We start from the raw sequence: 27,390 nt of genomic DNA on the forward strand, positions 1-27,390 counted from the left end.
CTGATATCTTGTTTGGCAAAAGTTTTCGTTTTAGAAATTGAGGAAATATTTTAAATTATGTTTTTTAATACCTACTAAGTTAATATTTATATTTTTTCGTACTTATTTACTGTTCTTGTCTGCATGACTGCATTTATGACGTAGTATTTATTAGAACTGCATTAAATGAGCTGTATATCTATAACAACCTATGTTTAGTTTTGGACGTTTAGAAAGACTTTCCACTTTCCAGTCTGAATGTTATGTGAGATTAGACAGACACGCGATCGTGATTATATAATATGTTAAATTTAACGAAGTCTTCTTATTCATAGATCCTGGTTTGGGAAAATCAGGTTTATACATGAAGGGGCTTCCATCTACCCTCTCTACCTTTGAAGGGTTACAAAATATCGATCATAGATACCATCCAACTGCCTGGATGTGCAGGTTTACTTACGATTCCCTCACCGTAAGAGTTCCAAAAAAATGTATCTACATTATTTGATACATATTTATTTACTGTTAATTTAATCCAATAAACAAAAGAAGCTAGTCTTTAATTACAGTCTAAGAGCGTGCCTAAAGCTGGAGTTCTCAAACTATTCGAGGCACTAAATCCAGTCGGTACTTCTACAGTAGTATCTAGAACATGCATACCTATGTAAATTCCCAGTTAAGGAGGGCCTCGTTAATTTGGCTGTGTCACGGGTACATCCCTTTCTTGGTAAGCCGTACGGTATTGTAAGCGACTGCTGGCTGGAAACTGCCGCGTTTATCTTCGTAATATCGATTCAGTTACATTTATAACAAATGGCACATAGTTCTGTTTGTGCCGTGTGATTCCCGGTATCATGTAACCACGTCTATATTCCTGGCAGTGTAGACAGAGTCAACGGTCTTGAAAAGACTGAAAGGCCACGTTCAGCTGTTTGGCTTCATAATAGAATTGAGATTCAAATAGTGTCAGATTGCTATCCCATCGTGTAACGTATAAAATTTGTGTGAATAATACGGACGGATGGCAATACATATTAAAATATTGATGTGTTGGTTTGGATGTAATAAAAATATTTATCAGCTTATTACAATGTCATTTATTAGAACATATTGAATACATAATATGGGCAAAAATTTACATTTATTGTACACGACTAAACCACGAAGGCCATTATATAAAATAAATTATTCACTCAGCGACCTTCATGACATAGAGATAACTTCTATTTCATAAAAACTGTTTGAAAAAATACCTCGGTTGATAGCTTTTAGACTTTGAACCAGATATAATGTCTATGTCTGAATAATATGATGATGTTATTGCGATACTTTTTTGTTAAATAATAAGCTAGGAACTAAAAAACAAATAATAGAATATTTTTTTCATCATTAAACAGAAACAAACAGAAAAAGTTTAAAATAATGTAGATTCATAATAAATCGGAATTGCTTGTCTCAATGTTATTTAATTTATTTTAGGGCTTTTACATTGAGGCCATGGGATACCTATGATCCAATATGGGTTAGGTTCCCGTGCAAAGGTAGCGGCGGTTAGACTTACTCAAATCTGACTGTCCTTATCCGTATCATGATCAAAAATTGCAGCCCGGGCTACTCTCTCTCGAGTAGGGTAAGGATATAATCGGGACAGACGTCGAAAGGGAGAGAAAATGATAAAATTCCTTAGGGCCCTCAAATTAATGAGACTTATAACTATTGCTTGAGTATTCTGTAGGTTAAGAGTAAATGAGTTAAAATTGTTAGTTTTTTTTTTCATTATTATTTTACTTCTCATTTTTTTATTCATAATTTTCTAATGACCTAATTGTTGACCTTAGTTGACCATTTTTCATTTATGTTAATTTACAAAAAGATTGCGTGCACATTATTTACACGTGATTTTGATAAAATATTGGTATTTAATGGCTGCTATCTCTATGCAACTATTGAAGGTTTGATATTTAGGTTTGTCCTCTATCTTATCAGATTAGATAACTGGTCATGGGCAAGAAGCTAAGATTATCCTTTAGAATGAGAAGGATACGAAGTCAGCTGTTGATAGCGTGATACATACATTTGTTACATTTTCAAATATTAATATGTTTTATTCAATGCATTTTAGTTACCGGTAAGTAATTATTTTTAACACAGTTTTCATTTCAAACATTAAAAAAATAGTATTTTGTTCTTCTCGTCCCCTTACTGCAAAAACCAATTAAAGTCACTTTTTGTCAAAACTGAGTTAAGTGCACCTGCATAATCTCCTTTTCAAGCTCTATACGCTGGTAAAACCCGTTTTTTGATATGACGCTTCATTACTGATTTAGCTTTTCGCTAAGATATCTTACAATGTAATTTTGAAAATATTGTACAGTAAAACAATAATGTGTAGTGGTTAAATAAAATGTTTAAATAAAATTTACAGAAAAGATCAGTTATCGTATTTTCAATGGTTTTGGCATGTTAAATTTTGTCAAAAAAAAATTATTCAAGTACTGCAAAAATGTACTTAACAATACTAGCAAGCTTTTAGCAGTTACTTGTTAGATTAAATTCTCTGTGTTACCTACTTACGAAATATTTAATAGTCTGTTAGTCCTTTTTACTGATTCATATTTCCCTCGTAAATAAATATTATCTACAAGAAAAATATAATAAAATAGTTTTGTTGGCTTTACTTGTAAGCTTTGAACTTTGATTTCATTCAGCCCGTCAACAAAAACCGTGTAAGTCGCGTTTCAACCGTCACTCTTACTGTGCGTCTGCGTTGAATCGTTAAATTTGCTGTTTTGTGTGTATAATTTTATAGTAATGAGTTCCAGATCTAGAAAAATGTTAAACCTTGTATGTGGAGAAAGTAATAATACGAAAAAAGCGGGTAAGTAAAATCATTATGTAATTATTTTAGGTTAGATTTTTGTAAGAATGATTTTGTTACTTAGTTAGTAAATTGAAACGGAATGTATTATTATGATCTATATTTTGATTGTATTACACCTAACTATAGCACAATATTATAATACGCATGTAGGTACTTTACCGATGATTTCTGACGATAAATAATTTTTCATCTACTAAGATAAATACCTACTTACGTGCGACCTGGGGTGGCGGGAAGGCTTATTTTGTTTGTTTAATCATACTAATATTATAAAGCTGAAGAGATTGTTTCTTTGTTTGTTTGAACGCGATAATCTCAGGAACTAATCCTATTACGGTGCACACATTTGCACAGCTAGTTAACAATATTTTACAACAGTTTTTATATCTACTAACATAAGAATGTGCATGTGATGATGATCGTTTATTTTTAGGTGACTATAATAATACCTACCCAGTCAGTGTAAATGCGGAAGAATCTAGCCCATCGGAGTTGACCGTAAGTGCTCGTATAAGTGCTTATGATAAGATTTGATATATGTTACTATGCTATTTATTTGCTAATTAAAGATATTTAAATGAATGTCTATAGTTGTTAGGTTTTGAAAGTGAATTTATATGTGTACATCATTTTTAGGGTTTTTTATAGGGTTTTAGGGAACCCAAAGGGTAAAACGGGACCGTATTACTAAGCCTCCGCTGTCCGTCTGTCTGTCTATCCATCTGGGGTGACAGGAGAGATGATGCATCATATCTCCTGTCACCTTACCTCACTTTAACTCGCCTTTTAGGCTTTCGACGACTCCTAGTCTTTTCATATCTAAATCGGTTCATTCATTTTATGTATTGAATAGAATATTTGCAAGTTCTGAAAGTATTCTGGAAATCCGTAAGGTTAGCCCAAGGTAAAACTACAACCAGAGAGCTGACCAGGATCAGAAGCCAGGATGGTAGCGTTGTGAAAGGAGAACAATGTGTGTTAAGATATGGAAGGAGTATTTTGAAAGTTTATTTGAAAAAAAGGAAGGAAATATTAAAAATTTATGATATAGCGAAGAAGAAGAGAATGAGATGGAAGGCGAAATTGAAATGTTCGAAATTGTGAAAGCACTTGAAAGCGGGTAAGGCTGCTGGTTATGTCTGGAGTGTCGGTCGAGATGCTAAAAGCAGGACAAGGCGTATTAGCTAGTCAGTTGTACTGCCTTTTCAATTTGTGTTGGAGAAGCGGCCGAGGACCTATTTATGGATAGTTGTTTGATAGATTTGAAAGAGTCTGAAAGTGGATTAAGGATGAATGAGTTACTCGTCAAATGTCTGCGCTATACCGACGATCAGGTTATACTGGCGTCATCAGCGGAAAAGTTACAGGAGATGATAAACTGTATGCATGAAGCTTTGAAAGAGAAAAGAATGAAAGTGAACGTAAGTAAAACTAAAACACTGATTTTTTGAAATGGAAAACGAAATGACAGTATGTAATATTTTGATTGGAGGAGAAAAAGTTGAGCAAGTGAAAGAGTTTGTATATCTAGGATCAAAGTTTACATCAGATGGCAAGTGTGATAGTGATATTGAAAGGAGAGTGAACGCGGGGAACATGGTGAATGGAGCTTTGCATGCCTTTATGAGCAGTCAGAAACTATCCAAAAAGGCTCGACTGGCTGTGCATAGGGGCGTGTTGGTCCCGACATTAATGTATGGGAGTGAAAGTTGGGTATGGCAAAAGAAGCACGAAAGCAGAATAAATGCAGTGGAAATGAAAGCGTTAAGATGTATGTTGGGTGTGAAATTGAGTGACCGGATAAGGAACAGCGTGATAAGTGAATGTTGTGATGTGATGATGTGAAATGTAGTTACAGAAATAGAAAAGGGTATGTTAAGATGGTTTGGTCATGTGGAGAGGATGAATGAAAGCAGGTTGACTAAGCAGATATACAAGGAGAGTGTGGAGGGAAAGGTCGGAGTGGAAAGACCTAGACGAACGTATCAAATTAAGGTCGTCCTGGTTCAGGTCAAGAGTACCCGAAACCGCCGAGCTTGCATGAAGAGAGTTATGAATGTGGATGAAGCGAAGGAAGTGTGCAGAGATCGTGGCAAGTGGAAAGGGATAGTCTCTGCTTACCCCTCCGGGAAGGAGGCGTGATTTTATGTATGTATGCATGTATGTATTTGCAAGTTAGCAGAGAACAACTACTTATGCACATTTTATATTTCAGATGATAACAGTAGAGGATCTTCAGACCTAAACGAATCAGCCACTAAAACTGCAGACTTTTTGTATGACGTTTTTTATTTGATTTTGGTTATGTTAAATTAATAAAGAATAGTTTTTTTATTTTAACAACATTGATGATGACGATTGTACTATTTGGTATTGTTTTTATACATAATAAAGTATTAAGGCCGACAAAATTGTGTTTTAAACTCGTTTTACCAACATATTTGTAACATTTTAGTGAGTTATGGTCTATTTTAATATTAAATTAAAAGCAACTAACCCAATATTAAGTAATATTTAGGGCACTTAAGTAGTAAAGTTAAAAAATCTTTACAGTAAAAACCATTTATTTGCACCACCTCTCGCCCTAATTCCTTAATTTATTCTAGTATTTCGAGGATTTGCTTTTATTGTACTAATTACCTTTAAAGCTTAATAAATAAGTATTAGAAATACATGAACAGATTCTTGAAAGGTTACAATCTTAATAGTGATTTGACAGTGCAAACCTTTAAACGTCAATTTCTCGAAACTTAATTTCATGCACTTAGTTGGTTTTTGCAGTAAGGGGACGTTCTGTGCTGTTCTTTCTTATAAAATCTATTGGGATTAATGGTCTATATTTTATATAAAGCATACGGTGAGTTTTTTATCATGATAAAATATCGAAGATAATATAAGAAATTTACTTTTATGGGTTAAACTTTAACCGAGCAATAAAAACATAAATATTTATACTTAGTGTAAACACACTTATAAATAATTTTCTCACATTTTAAAAGAACATGGGTTTGATAAAAAAAGAGTAGACACTTAGTTTTTGTAATGGCATTTTTTTGATACAAAAACATTCTTCTATTCTACTGTATTGTTTTACTTCTTTTGTTCAACACACCTACTTATTTATTAATAAGTGATATATACTATCACTATATCAATAAGGAATCTCAGTAAATCTTAAATACTTTTAACATATTTTTGTATTTTTACAGTTTTAAATATGTAACTGACTCAAATTTAACTGCCACAAATTAACGTTAATGAATAATTCTTACTTTAAGGTAGTTAGAGTACTGCTCTACACATATGATCTTTGAACACTAAACTATCCAAGGGGCCATACGCGAAAGGGGACATAAATTTATAAAATGCAGCCATGATACATGTTTTCTCTAAAAGTTTCCAACCACGTACTCTTGGCAAAGGTCCAGTTGGTGAATCCATTAGCAGCCAGTTAGCAGTTCGTAACGAACTGTAATCGGTTATCATTTTATTTATTGCTTTTCTTTCAAACATAGATACATTTAATTACGTCTTTATCCCTTACATGGTAGACAGAGCCAACAGTCTTTAAAAGACTAAAGGCTATATAGCCTTTTTCTTTCATCTTTACATAATAATATCACGAGAGCTGAGCCGTGGACGTCCTTTAGAGGTACAAATTAAAATCACCCCTCTTTCTTAGAGAGGTAGGCAGGGTCTACATTTTCTATATGATCTACGTAAAGATCTGAAACAAATCCGAAAAAAAAACACATTACTTCCTTCAAGGTCGTTAGTTTACTCTAGATATATCATGTATTTTTTTCTAGCGATTTCTTTATTTATTGTTATATTAAGATATTTTAATATAACAATAAATATTGAATCAATCAAATTTTATTGTTATATTAAGGTATTTAATGTTTGGTTAAATAAATAGACCACTGCGAGTACTATAAGTAGAAGTTGACTAAAGTACAAAAGCACAAAGAAGTATTTTATTAGTTACCTAAATCGTTCTTTGTAACTTTGTCTTTGTGACCTCACCGTTTATTATTTTCAATTATATAAACTGTCGCGTCGAAAACAATTTTTATCACTATATATTGAATTCAAAACATAACTATCTTATCCTCAGAAGACAAAGCAAACTACGCGTTTTATTAAAAATAACTTCTTTTTACAACACATCCAATCAGATGCTTAAAGGTTCATCTTTAAATTATGTTAAAATGACGTATGATTTTCCTATGTACAATATAGGCAATTTTATGATTAAACATTAAACTCATCTACTATTATTAATTTTATATTTTGAAATATTTAATTATTTAGCCAATTAACTGAACGTTGCCTATCTCACTTCCAAGACTGCTGGCTCTTTTATATGAATGAATTAATGAATAATGATTAAGATATTTTTGTATGCGTTTTTTATTATTTGATACTGAATGTAGCTATATTCTATCAAACTTGATAGCCTCTCGCATTGGAAGAACATCTTTCCATGAGCACAATGACCTAAAATAAATAAAAAATAGTTATTTCTTCACTTAATTTATAAAGTTTGATTCTTATGAACTTCTATGATAAACTTTACAAAATATGATTTTACTGTTATTTGAAGAAAAATAGGAAAAAAAAAAACGATTAGACGTAATACTCGTAATGTGGATAGATGATTTCTAGTTAGATATTATTACCGCTTAAAGTAATTCACTAGTTCTGTTAATTTTAATTTTCACGAACAGATGTTCCATGTTTAAAAGAACGACCATAATAATTTTTGACATATAAAACACATGGCCCGCGAACTATTATCACAAATTTTCATGAGTATGTACTTTACAGCACAAACCAACATTACGCGGTTACAACCTGTTGCTTGTGACGTCACTAATACTGTAATGACTGTGTGGGTAAATTAGATGGTTAATTCACATGATGCTTGTGAAGTGACTGTGAAGCAAAATACACACACATATTTTACATAAGTTAAATCGGCGTCATTTTATGTAAGCAGAGACTACATCTTTCTTCTTGCTATGATCCCTCCATACTTCTTTCCACATTCTGAACTCCCTTAATGCAAGCTCATCAATATTTATTAATAATTTTTATGGTGTTTCCATAATTTATGTGTGAGCTAATAAAATTATATATAAAGAAATTTCTGTTAAAAAAATTGTAGTTTTAAGACTACCAGACGTCTTAAAATCTGCCACGAGCAATTTGGAATTAAGAAGAAGACATGTTACAACTCCCGTCTGACCTCCATAACCCTGTGGACAGGGAAACTGGCCGAAACTTTAATTACGAATAGTCGCCGCTGCTGCTATCATCTGCGAGAAACCATGGTATTCTTTAGTATATTTGTATTGTTTATCTAAATTTGGAAAGGATACAGCTATATACCTTACAGTATTGCTACATATTAACAGCTGTGATCCATAGAAAAATACTTGATATTTTCATGTTTTCCCATTGTCCTATCCCGAAGAGCCGGGAATCACATGGCACATTTTACGTTGTAATACGTACTTATAAAATTACGAAGTTTTTATCGCATGTTTGCGGTCTGTACAACGTGTCATTGTCCATTGACGGCTGTGAAGCCAATGCGGACAGACATATTTATATTTTATTTAGATGACCCAAACTTAGTGACATAGAGTTAAGTGATAGATTAAACATAAAAGAAATTGTGACTGAAAATATGAACTAAGTAAGTCTTTTTTCCACATTTTATATTTAACCGTTATTTTTTAACGTTTTTTTGTAAATTATTAATAAAAAAAACTATATATTTTGATTCTCAATCATTTTCATTATATTTTTGCCTACATATTTCGTTTTTACTAACGCGTATATTGCCATGTGGTGGAAGATTTTGCATTGTTATCAAGTTCCTTGAATATTTTAGCCTAATTATCGAATATTTATGAATTGTTATCTCATGATAGGCCAATTATCTATCTCATGAAGGTTAAACTAATGCCTTTGAACTGGTTAGTAATATAATCAATTTAAAAAGTGTTCAGTTCTTGTTAACATTTATCACCTAAATTATATAAAAAAATAATACATTTTTTAAATACTTTGAATAAGCAGCAAGTCTTCATAAAATTTTAAAAGAAAAATATTTAAATATCGAATAACTTGCATCGAACGTCGGCGGTCGAACGGTATAGGTGCCCGGCGCATAGGATGCGTGTTGGCCACAGGTTCAAATGTGGCGATGTAATAATGACTCCTTTCTGAGTTATATACATTAGTTTGAGTACTAACCGGTGCTTCTTCGATGAGGAAATAAATCATGGGGAAACCTGCACATTCAGGTAATTGAATGAGTAACCATGATCTAATATAAGTTGAGTTCCCTTGCTTCGTAACTCACCCAATTCATTCCGTAAAGGCGCACCCCGGACTCTCTAGAAAGATAGAGATGTAACCGGAACTAACAACAAGAGGAAGAAGAATAAAGCTGCAAAAATTTACTCATTTGACCTATGTTTGATAATTCTTATTTTACTAAAACAACGATATTTATTATTTTGATAAAAATATATTTTTTTTCATTTGTTAAATATGTAGCACGCAGAACTATCTTCTAGCGTTGGTATTTTTCCTTCTAAGTCAGATTTATACACAAAGTAACTTCCGTGTAACCATGGCAACCTTAACGGGGTAACCTAACCAATATTAGATCATAGTAAAAGCTGCGCTAGATGGATTCTCACTGCCTTAGTCGCTTTTACATCATCCATGGGAAAGAGATAGAGTGATCCTATTGTAAAGTACCAGAAACCACATAGCCGTCATTTTGGCGTTAAAATTGTCATATATTAAAATAATATCCTCCACTTAAAACCACAGCAAAACAAAATTCGGGTGTTAAATAAATGTTCGTGACATTATTATAATGTCCCGATTATGATCGAATGTCGTCATGAGTGACGTCGCAGTGAGCACGGGCCTTTGTTATGATAATTGCAATACAAACTTGTGATTCACATCCCGTGTTTAATGTTATGTCTTTATGAATTTTTACTGAGTACAATATAGGTATTATGTCTTGTGCTGTGGTATTGCATAAGGGAATTAGGGAATTAGAAATTAAGCAATCATAAAAAGAAAACTAATTTGGTGACATGTTAAAGCTTCCTCAGCTTTAATGGTGGATATTTTAGTAATGAGTATAAAGTTGAAATTATGAACAGCAGCACATTTGATCGAAGTGTACTCGTACAGCATACCAATTAAAAGAATTTGCCAAAATTTAATAAAAAATTGTAAAAATAAAATTAGCTATTTTTGAAGTTCGTGTAGAACAAGGGATAAAACCGATTCCCATCCTATTTAGTTTATAAATGATTCATAAAACAGGAAAATTGTCATCATATATAAAAGAACCCAGATTGCACTATAAAACACGTTTACGAAATGTGATCGGTTATATCTAGTGACGTGTCAAGATAACCTTATACATTAAGTTGCAACTGTTTTCGGTGGATATAACATCGTTATCACTAACTACGTGTTACTCATTTCCTGATATTTTACAATAAATGTAGGTATATTAGTTCCTATGACAACGTTATTTGATACGGCAACGCTTTCACATTCACGCTCCGCGCGTTACACGTACTAATGATTTGTTACTCTAATTATGCGTAACATGCCTCAATTTGGTAACAACACTAATAATGCGAAGTGGGATATATAACTTGATAATAAATTCGTAAATATTATCAGTATTAGTTTTATTCCTAGCTCTTTTTCGCTACTTCGAGGGCGCAAAGTAAATCTTTTGTCTGATTTAAAACTTGTTTACAATGGCAAAATTATCCTTATTTATAGATAACCTGGTCTACGTTTAAAATACCTGCCGGAGATAATCACATCATATTAATTTTTAGGTTATTTGATATCGTTGTGGAAAATATCAATTGACGTGTAATCTCACCGTTGATGTGAAAAGTGTTTAAGAGTTTTTTGGGGATTTTCATTAATGCATTCTGTAAACTAAAATTGTTTGGGTTCTCAATTTTTTTGCAAATAGACCACAGGTTAGGTAAATAAACAAAAGATATCTGTCAGAATAACGAAGACCAGGAATTAATTACTTTGTTGTATTATTTTGCTTTATGCCATACTGAAACAAAACAGCGATGGATGCTACCAAAATTATAAAAATATATGACGGCATAAGCTTTCAATTTAATTATTTTTAACTTCAATCAATCTTTTATTTATATTTTTACATACTGTTCATTAAAATTATTCGATAATAACTACATTAAATCCGGTTTGAAGCCGGTCTTTGACCACGTTCTTGAAATAATCTGCGCTATTCTTGTAATCTTATCGTGAAAGTAAACGTTAGGAAAGGCAAGGCAATATTATTGTAACGAGTAATCTTTAATTTCATAACTTGTGATCAGTATTTTAATCAGTATATTTTTAATTCTATAGCTTCAATCATGAGTATTATAAGTAAGATAAAAAAAGTCGTCCATCGTCTTCCATTGCCCTTGATCTTGCCTTAAAGTATGCATGTGTCACGATAGCCGATTCCTTACATACTCGGCTTCAGATCCATTTGCATCAAATTCGATATAAAAACTGATTGCGATAATGTTATAAAGAATATGTTGAGAGAGCAAGGCAGACGTCAGAGTTAACTTTAATGCAGACCTTAAATACAACTTATAAAACAAGTTTTACCAATACGAGTATTTGTATTATATAAGTAATTTTAATTCAATACAGAAAAAAGAGCACTAACGTTCTTTGTTTTTTTTTTTTAATTTGTACATTTAATTAATATAAATGATTGTTAAGTACAATAATCAAACAGTACTTTTATAAAGAAATTAACATAAAATTGCGTTAAATTCAAGCGGCTAAATATGTCGTTTTTCCGTTCACAACACTTTTGTGTGACTTGAGATAAATGGGTCGAATCCTGAACTTCTTTATCAATCACTTATCTGTGACTCGTTGACACACCCTAGTTGCTTGTATTACATTATTACATTACTATCAAATCAATTTAACAGCAACAAAAATAAAAAAAGAAACTGTAGTAGTATATTTTATCGTTATAAACTGATAGTTTCTTTTATCACTTAAGTATCTCACAAACAAGTACTAATAAAAATATCTGCCAAATTAAAAATAACATATTAAGAAATATTCATTCATTAATTCATATAATCACGTCTATATATAGCAGTTTTGAATGATAGGCTACGTTCAGCTGTTAGGCTTAATGATAGAATTGAGATTCAAATAGTGACAGGTTGGTAGCCCATCGCCTATAAGAAGAATACCAAGTTCATAAGCGCCTTTTACGACATCCGTGGGAAAGAGATGGAGTGGTCCTATTCTTTTTTATATTTACGAACAAGAAATCTGCAAACAACGAGACAAAACACCTTTACCTTTCAATATACAAGTACCATTTTAATCAGGTCTGAGAGGTCTTAGCAATTTTTGTAACGTAATATCTATTAAAAAAGGTTTAATTCCTACCAAGTAAGCAAGCTTGCTCGGGTTTTTAGATATTTTCATATAAGTAGTTTTTAATCATAATGTTTTCATCGTAGTTAACCATAATCATTAGTTTGAGGTTCCTCGATGTAAGCCTAGTTATTGTAGACCACATGAGTGTTGTTCATTATGCTAAAGCCGTTATTTGACACTTTCCTACACAGATAGGAAAAATCCGATGATAGATATTATCCGATGAGCAAAACATGTGGTATCTGTGTTATTGAATGAAGGTACACAACACGTTATATTACCAATTTATTTATCATGTTTTTCTCTTTCAGATAAGACAAAGAATAATACATGGTACAAATAAACGTTCAAAATATAAATATTATGCAAAATGGATAAGGATTTACGTAAAATGTCTACGGAAAAAAGCGCAATGGTAACTCAGAAATATCAGAAAGTTACAAAATTAATACCCCCCGATGGAGGGTGGGGGTGGATGGTCCTAATAGGAGCAGCACTTTCTAATGTAAGTACCATCGATTGACTTCATCAGCTTAGGAACTCTGCAGACGGGATATTTTTAGAAATTGTGATTGTTATTACAAGCAAAAATAAAATAAAAAATTATACATAGTTGTAGGATGTCAAAAGGCTTTTATGAAAATAAACTCTCTGCTTAAAAGTTCTGTTCATAATTTTAATTTAAGAAAAAATATTACGTAACTTGAACTTCAATATCGAAGATTATTGAAGTAATATCGTACGGATCTACAAAGAATACCACAGGACATACTTATATTATTAACTATGAAGTAAGAATCAGGATTCAGCTAAGCTAACTTTCGAAATAAGGGTACTATAGTAAAAAAATAGTTCTCTTCGATAAATATAGCCCGTCTGATTAGGCTGTTACGAAAAGCTGGAAGCGCTTCGTAATTGAAACATAACAGATACTTGGATAACAATATCTGAAGATAAAAAGGTTTCAATTTGTCTGCGATTCGATAAAGATCAGTCAATTACGATACGAAGAGTTTTCTTCTAGGTATAAACGCATCAATTAAATTACTAACAAGTAAATTGCTTTTATAGAAAAAAGTTTTCTTTCAAAACATAGTAAGCTAAAAAGAGAGAGCTGTGTAAGTAATTGTTTTAATAGGTTATTTCAAACTTGTGATACTAATATCCAAGTATACATAACGCCAAAGGTGAATGCCATTCTCAAATTATACACCTACAAATAATATGTAGGTACATACAATAAATTCACATCTGTATTCCCTCGGTGTATACTTGTGACGGCCTCTGTGGCGCAGCGGTAGTACGCACTGTCTGTGACACCGGAGGTCCCGGGTTCAAATCCCGGCCAGGGCATGAGGAGAAAAGAACTTTCTCTGATTGGCCTGGGTCTTGGATGTTTATCTATATAAGTATTTATTATAAAATATAGTATCGTTGAGTTAGTATCTCGTAACACAAGTCTCGAACTTACTCCGAGGCTAACTCAATCTGTGTAATTTGTCCCGTATATATTTATTTATTTATTTTATACTTACACAGAACCAATACGAGTAGTCTCAACAATATTGATACAAAATGGATATTGTTGAAATTAAACTACGAGTTAACTTTCTTAACGTAGGTACGTATTTATTATTTCGTAGAATTCCCTTTGGAAGTGAAAGCACGAGTAAAAACTATTTTTTATTGTTACTAACCACAAGTTTCATCGCACCGTTATAAGTATTTACGTCATTGTGTTTTGAAACCTTTGAGTTTCGATAAAATTGTATAAATATAAGGATAATATTATTCTTTTACTATTATCTCCTCTTGTAGATAGCAAGTTAACCCGAAGGCCGATTTATTTATGATTTTGTGGTATGGACTGTCCATTTATCTGTTGTTGATGTAGGACAGACCTTCATTACTGGGTATTTGAATGTACTTTATTCATTTCTTTATATTTTTACGTCTTTTTATATATTTACAAAAAAAAATATTCAATTGTAAAAAAATTCTAGCACAAGTTCAGAAAGCTAACATTTTAATTATGCCTTCTTGGAATCCCGGTAATCGGAATTGATTTTCTATTGTAATTCCGATAGTTCATCTTGTATTAAAATAAATCATTCGTTCTTTATATTTCCTTTTGCTTGGTGTAAATTATTGAATCAATTAAGTAAACTTTAGATAGAAGTTCAGTTTTCTCAATGATAAATATTCAGGGCTTTTTGCATATTATGAAGTTCTGTTTTAAAATATGCTGATTGTTACGTATTCATTCTGTTTAAAATATACTAAAATGGATCTTATCATTATTCATAACTAAGAAATATTTATAAGCTTTCTGAAATCAAGTATTTTTTCAGATATTCAATCAATCGATGCTGTCATTATTTAGTTTATTATATGGGGATGCATTAGAAGCCATGGGTCATCGAACCCAAGGTGCTGCTGTGGTATTGAGTACAATGTTATTTGTCACCAATTTTGGGGGGCCAATAGCGGGCGCCATTATAAAGGTGACGTCACCGAGAACCGTTGCTGTGATTGGCGCAGTCTCCTGTACATCAGGAATATTTTTAAGTGGATTCTCAACTAATATAGTGCATTTGACTTTAACTTATGGTGTTTTATTAGGTAAGGAAATAAAGGCTTACTCGTATTAGAAAAAGTCATGGCTTCGCCTATAGTAAATACATTGGATAAATAAACCTTTTTAACGGTCAAAGAAATTTCATGATTAGTTCAGTACTTTACTAAGATTAGCTCTTATAACAACTTATCAAAGTTACTAACTTTTCTTTATAACATTAATATAAAATTAAAATAAAGTAAAATGTATGTATAATGCATAATATTGAATAGGAAAGCGTAAATTTTTCAAATATACTGATTTTATAGCTTTTAATTAACAACCAAATTTGTTTTCAGGATTAGGTCTAGGGTTCATTCAAAACTCATCGTTTGTGGCTATAAATGCGTATTTTAAGTTAAAGAAGAGTAGAGCGGTGGGTTTAGCCAACGTGGGCACAGGTGTCGGCCAGACATTGATGCCCCACTTAGTGCGGTACCTTCTGGAAAATTACGGCTTCCAAGGAGCCTGTTTGATCTTGTCCGGCCTCAGCCTTCATGGCGTAAGTATCTTAATATTCACGTACCCATGTCATATTGTAAATGTGTAGAAAGGGTAACGTTAGGCCTATTTTCGTACATGTTTGAAATGTTGATAACTAAAACCATATCGTGTTACGTGGGTAGATATGTTTTGTGAGTATGGATATGTGTAATTTGTGATTGAGATCGTTTGATGTATCTAGGTATTTTTTTTGATCTGTTTGTTGATGATACTTTTGCTCTTTAGTTACAGCTAGACTTTTCATATATTATAAAGATATCTTCAATCGTAATATATGACTGTATTTTATATTATTTTTTATAGATCGGGGGTGTTTTGTTAATCCAGCCAGTAGAATGGCACATGAAAAAAGTAGAAGAAGAAGTACCTTTAGACGAGAATCTGCATTTATTAGAAGACAAACATAAAAATATAGTTATAAGAAGAGATTCTAAGGCGTTTGGAGAATTGAAAAATAATGGAAGGCGAGCAACTGAGCCAACTTTGAACGGAAATGACAAAGAAAATCTGAGCATAGTGAACAAGAAAAGCGAAAGCCATAAAGAATTGAATGGTGAAAAACTCGCATTGTCCAAAGCAAACGGTATTGGTGAGTATCCGTGCTGAAAATTATCTGCTGCATTTTCTATTGTAGACAAGTTCGCTTGTTTTAGCATGCTTTAAGCAAAATTGATCTTGCATTTTTAGTACTAAACTTAATTTATACTAAAAAAAAGTTATTTTTGTTACTGTAAGTGGAAGCTGCAATTACTTAGGTTACTTGTTCAACTGTGGATGTCACAGTTAATTACTGAAACCATAATTAGCTCTGTCTAAACCGCAAGAGATAAAGACGTAATAATATAACATGTAATGTATCACAATATTTCAAGGGATATTGGTGTCAGGTAGGCTATTGACCGTGAAGACTTTTAATAACTAAGATATCATAATTGTGATAATATTGGATTTTTATACCAACTTAAATTTTACGATTTGATAAGCGAGATCAATGAAACAAGTAAGCAATAAAAAGTAATCAGTGAAAGAATTTCGACACATAGTTGGAAAACACAAACAGATAGTTATAGTCTATAGTAACATTGAAATTGTTAAATTAACATTACATCACAAAGCATTGTGAAATCAAAAGGAATATTTCGAATTGTTATCAAAGTTCAGAGTACATTTGATTGCGCTGTTTACAAACACATGTATGACCCAATGCTGTAGATAAATCGAAAGTATATTTTAAAATATGTATAATTAATTTACTTCACCGTTTTGAACAGTTTTATATTTACTTATATTTATGTAATTTTCACTGATATGATATTTTGCGTTTGAGTTTGGGTATTGTTTTTACGCAATCGATTTCATATACCTACTATCCTGTATTTTATTTTCTCTCTTATCACGCACTAATTTTGTATTAGGTAAAATAATTTGCATTGTTGTACTCTGTTCTTCGAGTGTATAAAAATATCTAACCCATTGCATTATTGTTTTAGATAAAAAAGGAGATAAGCCGAAGAAAAGTGGGTTACTGCACAAAATTTACGTTCTATTCGATATATCGCTTTTGTCAAGCCCTCGTTTTTTAAATATCCTATTCGGCACAGCCCTAGCTGTTACCTCTATACAAAACTTCAGTATGCTGTACCCACTGTTCTTACAGGTAAATATAGTAATAAGTAATTTTTACCGTATTGGCTCTGTAAATAGGTCCACTCCATCTCTTTTTTATGGATGTCGTAAAAATCGAAATCGAAAAAACAAAGGAAATAGGCAGATTCGTCTATTGCAGGTTTTACCATGATTTAATATGGATTATATATATATTTCTTTTTAACGGAAGATGTTACACAAAGTATTTATCGTAAACAACAAACAAAATACATGACTATAATAAATTATTTCCCCCCACTATCCCATCCATGCCCATGCCCACCATCCGGTTATATCTGAATCAAGGAAAGGTTGCGCTACTCTCGCGTTTGTTTCTTTGTGCCCTACAAAATGTTTAGAGTGTCCGTTTTCTACTTTACTGAAAAAAAAAACAATGATATTTCAGAAAGCAGCGATGTTAGATAAAGAAAAGACAGCAATATGCATGTCAGCCGTGGCAGCGGCGGATATCGCGGGCCGCCTCATCCTGCCGATATTCCAGGATAAGTTCAGGATTAAGGCCAGGTGGATGCTCATCATGACGTGCGTTTGGCTCATCGTTGCTAGACAGAGTAAGATTTTGCTTAATTGTCTTTCTGTTTATTATTTAGAAAGAGTTTAACAGTAGAAAGTTTTCTTTTGCTTGCTGTCACAAAAATCTGAATAATACTTCGAGTTTTTATTTCTATGTTGTACCTAAATATTTTCATTATTATTTAACTCTATTTTCAGTATTGGCGTATCAATCGGAACTGACGGTTTTAATCATGATGTCCAGTTTTTACGGGTTTGGCAGAAGCATGATCATAGTAGCCAGAAATATTGCTATATCCGAAAACTGCCGAATGGACCAGGTGCCGGCCGCGGTGGGCCTGGGTATGTTGACTATGGGGCTCATTGTGCCACCAGCAGGCTATTTCTTAGGATGGGTAAGAGATTATACTGAGAGTTACATCATCTGCATCACAGCGCAAAATATACTTCTAGTCATACTATTAATAATGTGGATACCCGATATGCTGCTATTGCACATGCAAGAAAGAAAAAAGAAGAAAAAACTTGAAGAAATTCAAATGTCTTAGTATTAGTGTTAAGTAAACAATGGACTCGATATAGTAAATAATTTCTGTGCTGTTAAGAGATGTGAATGACAAAAACTATAATTAACCTAAGAATTTGTAAGGCTGTGAGTGCAAATTTATGTGCACGTTTAAGTGATACCAGTAAGCAGTTAATAATAGTAAGTAATTAGTGAAATATAATGTACTCGAGAGAACAAAAACTATATATGTCCCAGTTATGTGAAATAATGGTTAGTGTAATTACGCGAACTAGTCTAATAAACAATGTATTTTTACCTTCCTTTGTTTTTGTTTTCGTTTATAATTTATTCACTGCGTGCGTTTGCCGTCATCACTAGTATAAAAAAACGAAATATATCAATACATTCAGTCAGAAAAGTATCGGGAATGGATTATTTATTTATGGTTCCAAATTCAAATTTTTGTTTTTTTTGTTGTTGTTAGATTGGCACAACTGTTTTCCATTTTGGCGCGGAGTTTGAGTTGCATCTGTTGTTTACATTAAATACAGTGCTATTTTTAGTTATATCATATCTAGTGTGTATTGCTAATTTCATAATGGATAAAAACATCGAACAAAGAGTTTGTCTTAAATTTTGCATTGCCAATGGAATATCGTGTTCGGAGTCACTGAAAATGTTACAGAAGGCTTACGGTGAATCGACTTTATCAAAAACTCGTGCTTATGAGTGGTACAAAGCGTTCAAAAGCGGTCGAGATGTGATGGAAGATTTGCCTCGCTCTGGTAGGCCATCAACGTCTGCAACTGAAGTTAACATCGCAAAAGTGAAGGAAATAGTGACTGAAAATCCTCATTCAACTTTGAGAGAGATAGCCACCGAACTTTCTGTATCTCACGAGTCGATCCGTACCATTTTAACTAATAATTTGGGTATGAAACATGTTGCCGCTCGGCTAGTCCCAAAAGACCTGAATTTTTTTCAAAAACTCAATCGCATGAGAGTCGCTGAGGACATGCTAGAACGAGTCAATTCCGACCCAACATTCATGAAACGCATTGTTACTGGTGACGAGACGTGGGTTTACGAGTTTGACATGCAAACTAGTCAACAAGCTTCGGAGTGGCGCCTTCCAACTGAACCGAAACCGAAAAAACCACGCCAAAGTCGTTCAAAAGTCAAAGTCATGTTGACTGTTTTCTTTGACTATCGCGGTGTTGTGCACTCGGAATTCTTGCCGGAAGGTCAAACGGTAAATAAGGAATATTATTTGAGTGTTATGCGGCGTTTAAGAGAGCAAATCCGACGAAAAAGGCCAGATTTGTGGAAAGAAAATTCTTGGATTTTGCACCATGATAATGCACCTTCGCACAAGGCCATCATTGTGAACGAATTTTTAACCAAACACTCAACAAATACCATCGAGCAACCACCATATTCACCAGATATGGCTCCAGCCGACTTTTTTCTTTTTCCTAAACTCAAATTACCACTTCGTGGCACCCGTTTTCAATCGGTAGAAGACATAAAAGAGAATTCGCGGCGAGAACTGACCTCAATTCCGGAAACAGCGTTTAAAAAATGTTTTGATGATTGGATTTTATTCGTTGGCGTAAGTGTATCGTTTCTAAAGGAGCATATTTTGAAGGTGATAAAATAAATTTGGATGAATAACAAACAGTTTGTGTATTATTGATCTTTTCCTGCTACTTTCTTGACAGAGTAGTACATTGAGCTCTAAAAAATATATTGTATCTTTTTCAATTTTTTGCCAGCGACTATATACGCACAAAATAACATTTCCCGGAATCTTGTTCCCGGAATTTTGACAAATATTCTCTGAGTGCACCCTGCATTTTCCACACACATTACAAATTGTCAGTTTATTACAACGAGTACAATTGACTATGCTTGATTGAGTACGTACTACGTGTAAAGTTAGTTTACCTACTAGATTTCAACGTGGCCTGCGACTTCGAATATTGTATTTATCTGCCACATAAGGAATAAAATTTGCATATGAATTATGTACATACAAATAACATACATACATACATAAAATCACGCCTCTTTCCCGGAGGGGTAGGCAGAGTCTACCTCTTTCCACTTGCCACGATCCCTGCATACTTCCTTTGCTTCATCCACATTCATAACTCTCTTCATGCAAGCTCGGCGGTTTCGGGTACTTTTGACCTGACCCTTTACCAGGACGTCCTTAATTTGATCAAGATATGTTCGTCTAGGTCTTCCCACCCCGACCTTTCATATAACATACAAATAATCGCATCTTTTTTCCTTACGAGGTAGAATCAATAGTATGGGAAATGAAACTGAGGTCACGCGCGGCTTATTGATACAATTGACATTCAAATAACGACAGGTTGCTAGCTCGTCGCCTAAAAAAATCCCTAGTTTATAAGCTGTACTCTTAATTAACTTTTACAATCTGCACTTTGATAAAAAATATCGAATAATTGTACTAATCTTCTATTTACTGGAATATATCTATGAAATCAAGTTCGTTCCAAGAGTCTCATGTTTAATTCAATGCTCTGTTCTCCCATGGCTCTTGTGAATCGCGTATGGGTTCCGTGACAACTCAAATAGGGTGTAATCTTTGTCTTTAAAGATAGAGTTCGGGATAAAAATGCTGCCATTTATCATTTTTATTACTTGTTTCGTATAAGTAGGCAAAAAGTAGTTAAAAAAAAGTTTTAAGTTTGTTTGTTTGGGAGTTTTTTTTTCGATTAGTATAGGTACCTATTATGGCGTAGTAATTTAAAAATACGTGAAAATTTTCAATTTATGAATGACAATGTTATATGTTGTTCTCATCAAAAATATATAAATAGGTTTTTTATTCAGAGTCTTGCAACTTAATAAATCAACTATGGTCCAATCAATCAGCCTAAGCGATATCGACCCTCCCTCTAAGCCCATTTTATTATCACTTAACTAGTGAAAACTGAAATATCTTGGAACCTGGACTCCGCTTACAATTTGGATACCTTATACACGCTTAACGACGTGTTTAAAATAATACAAATTTTTACTTTTCTCATTTAGCCAATTGCCAAAACTGGTGAGCTAATGAGTGTTAATTTACTTAGTATGCGTACTTCTGCAAATATTAGTAATCTACATACATATGGTCAGGTCTATATCCCTTGCGGGGTAGACAGAGCCAACAGTCTTGAAAAGCTGAATGGCCACGTTTAGCTATTTGGCTTAATGATAGGATTGAGATTCAAATAGTGACAGGATGCTAGCCCATCGCCTAAAAAAAGAATCCCAAGTTTTCAAGCCTATTCCCTTAGTCGCCTTTTACGACATCCATGGGAAAGAGATGGAGTGGTCCTATTCTTTTTTGTATTCTTGCCGGGAACCACACGGCCGATTATATTAGTAATCTATAGTACAGCCTTAATAAGTTGTTTAGGTATTAGCAATATTACATCCAATCTAATATTTTATAAAAGTAACGTATTAATTGCTTGTAACGAATACACTCAAAAAAAACTTGTTACATTTTGCCGATATTTAAACCTCAAAAAAAAGGTTTATAAGTAACATGAGCGTTTTTTAAAGAAATTCCCACAAAAAGCTTGTATTTTATAATTATGGTTTCATTTCCCCCTGCGCGGTTCTCGAGATAAAGTCAGAATCACTATAAACATTTGTTTGTGTAATATGAATATATTTGTATTTAATTTCGTGGACGCGAAATAAATTCATTTGCGGTGCAGCGGCGTAAATGTGGTGGTGGGAGGGAGAGCTTGGATTACTGACTCTGTTTTTTTTTAGGTACTGTAAGTAATATTTTAAATATGGCCTTACAAAATAAACCATCATATTGTGTCAATACCATAAAGGTAAGAATATTTAAGTATTATTTTATTATCCATACTAATCTTCAGCTGTTTGAAAAATTATATTTTAAGATGTACACCTACACACACACACCAATAATTCACACCAATAATTCAGTTCGTAACTGTGAGGTTGATATATATGTATATATATATATACATATACATATATTTACTTCTAAAAGACAATGCCGTTATACATTCCAACTTTGACACTAATATATACCTACTAGCTGTCGATATAACATACGAGTATATTAAAAAGCTGAACTATGGTATGTCCCGGAAGCCTGGCTTGTAATGAATGGTCTTATTAATGCAAACAAACCCAATTGTTTATTTTATTTTATTTTTTTTATTTATTTACTTTTCTTACATCTACTATCTAATTGTGTTTTGTTTCTTACTACCACTTTTAAAAGTTCCAGGTCAACGACGTGGACTTTCATGATTTCTTACTATTAATAGTTAAAATACTTTAAAAACAAATTAAAATTGCCTAACTTTTAAGAGTTGTAAAATATTTGTGCGACCTACTATTGGATGCCGTGAAGTATTGTGTGCCCGAGGCGGATCACACGAAATAACCCGCTGTGAGTAAATACACATATTGTTTCTTCGTCTAGAACGCTGCGTATGCTAACTGCTATAGGGCTAAGAATGTATAGAAGTGGGTTTTTCTTATTTTTTGTACATCACCGTCTCTCTCTTGTTTGCTAGGGATTAATGGTTAAAAGTACTTATACTGAGAATGCTTAAGATAAATAAAATGAATTTAGTATGATAAGACGGGTAAATTATACATTTTGAACAGGACCCAGCCTCTAAGTTAAGCAGCTAAGAACATGCAAAGAACAAAGAGTCTTTCTCTTATCACGTTGTAATATATTGCATTATCTGCTGCATTATTGAAAGTACCGATTCTATTCTACTTATGTGAAAATTATAGTAGGGCAAAGGTTGAACTACATATAATCGATGCGAATACCGCCGATTGTTTGAAGATGAAATAATTAACATTCAAAAATTATTTTCCAATCATAAAATATCCTTTATTAAATACTTATTAATTCAACAGGATTGATGGATTTATCTTCAATTTAATTTTATAAATTGTGCTGCATCATTTAATATTCAGTGTATTTCTGAATTCACGTTCTAAGTTTATAATGCATGCAATGAATACTGTACAACATAGTAAACAGTTTGAAAATTAATGGGATTGATAATTAAATTGAACGCTCTAAATTATTTATATAGCTGTTAGGATAATGTAGAGCCATATCTATTAAATCCAAACCAACGCAACAGCAGTTCTGTGTGCAACAGAATATAAATTGTTATATTGTTCTACTACTTCTCCTGTTTATTGTTTCATTGTTTCCGTGTTAATTTTAACCTTTTTTTAATTACAATTAATTTGTATTTCTTATAATGAAATTAGCCCTTGGTGACAAATACCTACGTTTACGTAATTTTGGAACCACTGACGTATGCATTGACGTATAGAAGCCGACTAAAGCACAGAAGTTATAACATCTAGTAAGTATATCAAATTTGCAAGTAAAGCTGGGGTTGGGCGGCAGTCGATTGTACAAGCTTTATCGATTAACTGAAAATGCATAAAAAATACTTATTAATATTATATAAAATACTTATAATTAATATGCTTTACTAAGAGAGAAAAGTAATTTTTTTGATATAAAATTGTTGCGATTTCGCGAAATGCCTTCGAATAACTATTGAAAATGTCAAAAAAAAACACGACTTTATTCCATATGGAGGACCAATAATCTGGAAATGAATGGAAGGCCACGTCTGACTATGTATGGCTTTATGGTGGAATTGAAATTTACGATAGGCTGCTAGCCTAAAAAAGTATCCCAAATTTATTAATGGAATTAAGGATTTGGTTTGGATACCTAACAATCTAGTGTGTGATATTGTTTTAGAAAAATTCTAAAACAATACCTATCACTTAAATTAAGCTTTCGGTTCAAATGAAGCACGCGCCTCAACCTGATTAAATTTAATAGTGATAGGATAATCAGCCAGCGTACAAAGGAATTAATATATCCAGGGGCAAGACTAAGCAAGCCAAAGGTTTGATTGTCTACGGGGGGCGATGATCAACCGAGAGTAGGAAATTAATCAAATACAGCTTATTGAAATTCCAAGAAGCGTTTTGCTTGATTTCTGAATCTCATTGATTTGGTATTCAAAATGTATCAATTTTATACTAGGGACTTTGTGATCCTCTTAGAAAAATACTTGTTTGTAAAAGATTTTGTCTTATTTTACTGCATTTATAGAAGTTGCTATCTAAGTGACAGCGATTGTAAGGATAAAAAGAAATCGTGTGGTCTGTAGATACAATTGACACCAAGAGGGAAAGGGCCGAAGAGAAAAGTAATCCCTATGATGACGGAAAAATCTGAAGAAACAAGAAGTCTGGTATTCAAATAGCTAACACTTCGTAATACCAACTGTTGCCACGTCAAAACTCTTAAACTTTTTAAACCAGAAAATAGACGGTACAGTGAAGTTATAAAAAGAAATACGACATTCCTCGTCTCTGTTTATTACCGTACATTAGTTATACTGCTTCCGTAGTGTCGTCTCGGCATGAAATGGGAACTAATGAGATTTTGATGTTTTTTTGACTGTGCTTTTATTTTCCTTGGTAACGTAAAGATGCTCGAGACCTCGGAGTGTCAGTAGGTGCAATATTATTTTAATAGACCGTAAGGGTAATATCTTATTGTGCTCTCACAGTTTACGGCTCGCGAAATGCCTTCGAATAACTATTGAAAATGTCTACAAAGTCACTTTAAGTTATACATTGGATTGTTTTTAGGCAGTAAATGAGTTTTTATACAATTTGGGGACGTTCTGGGGAAAAAAGTAGGGTACACTAAACTGACGAGTTTGTATGAAGAGAGATGTGGATGAAGCAAAGACAAGTATAATATGATTGAGATCGTGGCAAGTGAAAATATGTAGTACCTCTCTTGCAATGAGGCGCTATATGAATGCTATATATGAACCTATTAACCAAAATCGTAACATTATCCAGATTATAATCCATCAATTAGTTCAAATATAATCCTAGTATGCTATAAATATTTTTTTTAAAACTGGAAATCCAAAATTATGTCAAATAAAGTTAACGTTTTACCGGTTTTATTACGAAATGCGGATTAATCTTGCTTAGAAACTTTAAGCTAAATTTCAATGTCACTGCTACAGTTAAAATTTTATCAATCAGAAATCAAACTGTGCTCGTTTAATTTTTAATAAACATACCGAAAATGATATAATTTTGGAAAATATTATAATGGTACGTATGATTTGAAAATACTCTATTAGTCGCTAAAACTTTCAGTTATGAGTCTTGTAGTTTCATACAACAGTTTAAAACAGAGCCAACAGTCGTAAAAAGACTGATAAGCCGCGTTCAGCTGTTTGGCTTAATAAAAGAATTGAGATTCAAATAGTGACAGGTTACTAGCCCATCGCCTTAAAGAAGAATCCCAAGTTTAAAAACCTTTCACACGACACTCATATGGTTTCTTTTAATAAAAATCAAAAACAGATCAAACCAGAATGTGGTGTATTTCTTTTCTTAAATATAAATCGTATATTTTAGTAAAGTTGTACTAATAGTTTTATTAACATGTATATAGTCGTGCTTTAAATATACATATAATAGTTTTATTTATATGTATATATAAAGCACGACTGTTTACAAAGTTAAGGAGACAACACACAAGAATTAGCATAAATTAGTCTATACGAATATTCATAACTCATCGTGATAGTTTCGAGTTTCAAAGCGTGTCTAGATTACCAAATTATAATAGAACTAATAGTCGCCTAACAGTTGCAACTATTGCTTTACGATTTGGAACAAGAAACATTTTCCACGTTGGTCCGATAATAAAAAAAAACACAGGTTGTACGTGAGCTGCATATCGTAAAGGCAATCAAGGGAAAGACAAATAAACTAACGATTCTTCTTTTAGACGATGGGCTAGCAACCTTTCATATGTAGAACCTATAGTATACAGCTGCATGTGGTCAGCCTTCTTAAAAGACTGCTAGTAGTTCTGTCTACCCTTTAAGATATAATGATGTGATTATATGCATGTTGGTATGTAATATTTTTTCTTTATCTTTTTGTGTCTGTTTTATAGTATTTTTTTTTTTGGAAACAACTTTTTAATTGTTAGGAAGTAGGGATAAGTAATTCTGCACATTGTTACTTTTTTTTTACTTAACAGCAAAACCTTCTCATTCTTTGTAAGTATATCTCTTTTTGTCGGAACTAGGCACAACAGAGACTCGAAATTTAGTTGTGAATTTGTATGGCTCCCATTGATCTTCTTTTACATTTAGATCATAAGCGGGTCACATTGTACACTTAATAAATAACATCCGAAGTGGCGTTGAAATGTCAGCAAGATGAATCCTTGACAAAGAAAAGGCTGTTTGATCTTTTGTCAAGGTTTGCGGGCTTTCTGATTATTTTCCCTGACTGGCAACATCTGAAAGAATTCTGAGAGGATTAATTACCTGAAACGGCTTTGTAAGTCCTTTGTATAAGCGAGAAGCATTCCTTCAACAGAAACCTTTCAAGATTTAATTGAAATGCTTCGATAGAATTTTTGCGGCCGGACTCTGGTTTGCTTTACTGATTAATGTCTGTACGATTTATCTTCTGTTCAAATTATTCTTTTTTAATTAATTAGCACAATAATGCCAACAAGGAAGTTTCAGTTAAGTTATAATAGTTGGCACTAATTAAATAGAATTAATTCAAGTCTCAAAACTAAGATTCATTGGGACGGCAAACTTTAAAGTACTTTAATGCTGTAGAATACTTTAGACACTAGTTAAATCTTACAAAAGATAATTGAATTCCAAATTTATTAAATTCTCACACAAAAGTTCAAAGTTGTGTCAAATATCTATACTAACTGTTATAATTAACAAAACCTTGATTCCATTTTCAGCTATTGTTTTTTTAACACAATTACGAGCAACGAATGAGAGACAAAAATAATTATTTCCCAAAAAGCAGAACTGAAATTCATTCTGATTCCAATAAATGAATGCTTTACCAAGAAACAAATAAAAGGAAGGAGCAAAAAGTGCTGCATTATGTGAACGGTTCGCAGTCAATGGCTGACCGGGGGTTTACGGGAATCTGGTATCTCTCCGGTGATGCTGAAGACCCGCTTTTCTTCATGAAATTCATTTACTTCATTCATTCACTCATTTTCTATTAAAAATCCCTTAGCTTATACGAATGCCTGTTTGTCTGTTACCCCTTTACAGTTAG

General features: G+C 32.8%; 1 protein-coding gene across 2 annotated transcripts; it reads left to right on the plus strand.

The window, feature by feature from the left end:
- The first annotated feature begins 1,966 nt into the window (after window positions 1–1,966).
- Window positions 1,967–18,497, plus strand: LOC106135500 (monocarboxylate transporter 5). Of its 2 annotated transcripts, none has more exons than XM_013335822.2 (8): window positions 1,967–2,107; window positions 12,679–12,872; window positions 14,719–14,989; window positions 15,284–15,486; window positions 15,792–16,077; window positions 16,979–17,145; window positions 17,542–17,707; window positions 17,868–18,497. In XM_013335822.2, exons 2-8 carry the CDS (start codon window positions 12,738–12,740, stop codon window positions 18,215–18,217), a joined length of 1,578 nt encoding a protein of 525 aa, XP_013191276.2. In that variant the 5' UTR covers window positions 1,967–2,107; window positions 12,679–12,737; the 3' UTR covers window positions 18,218–18,497. The 2 variants fall into 2 exon arrangements, with proteins under 2 accessions (XP_013191276.2, XP_013191275.2); XM_013335821.2 differs by lacking the exon at window positions 1,967–2,107 and adding an exon at window positions 8,407–8,564.
- The last annotated feature ends 8,893 nt before the right edge of the window (window positions 18,498–27,390 follow it).

Source organism: Amyelois transitella, chromosome 3 (assembly GCF_032362555.1).
Source record: "Amyelois transitella isolate CPQ chromosome 3, ilAmyTran1.1, whole genome shotgun sequence".
Classification (NCBI taxonomy): domain Eukaryota; kingdom Metazoa; phylum Arthropoda; class Insecta; order Lepidoptera; family Pyralidae; genus Amyelois; species Amyelois transitella.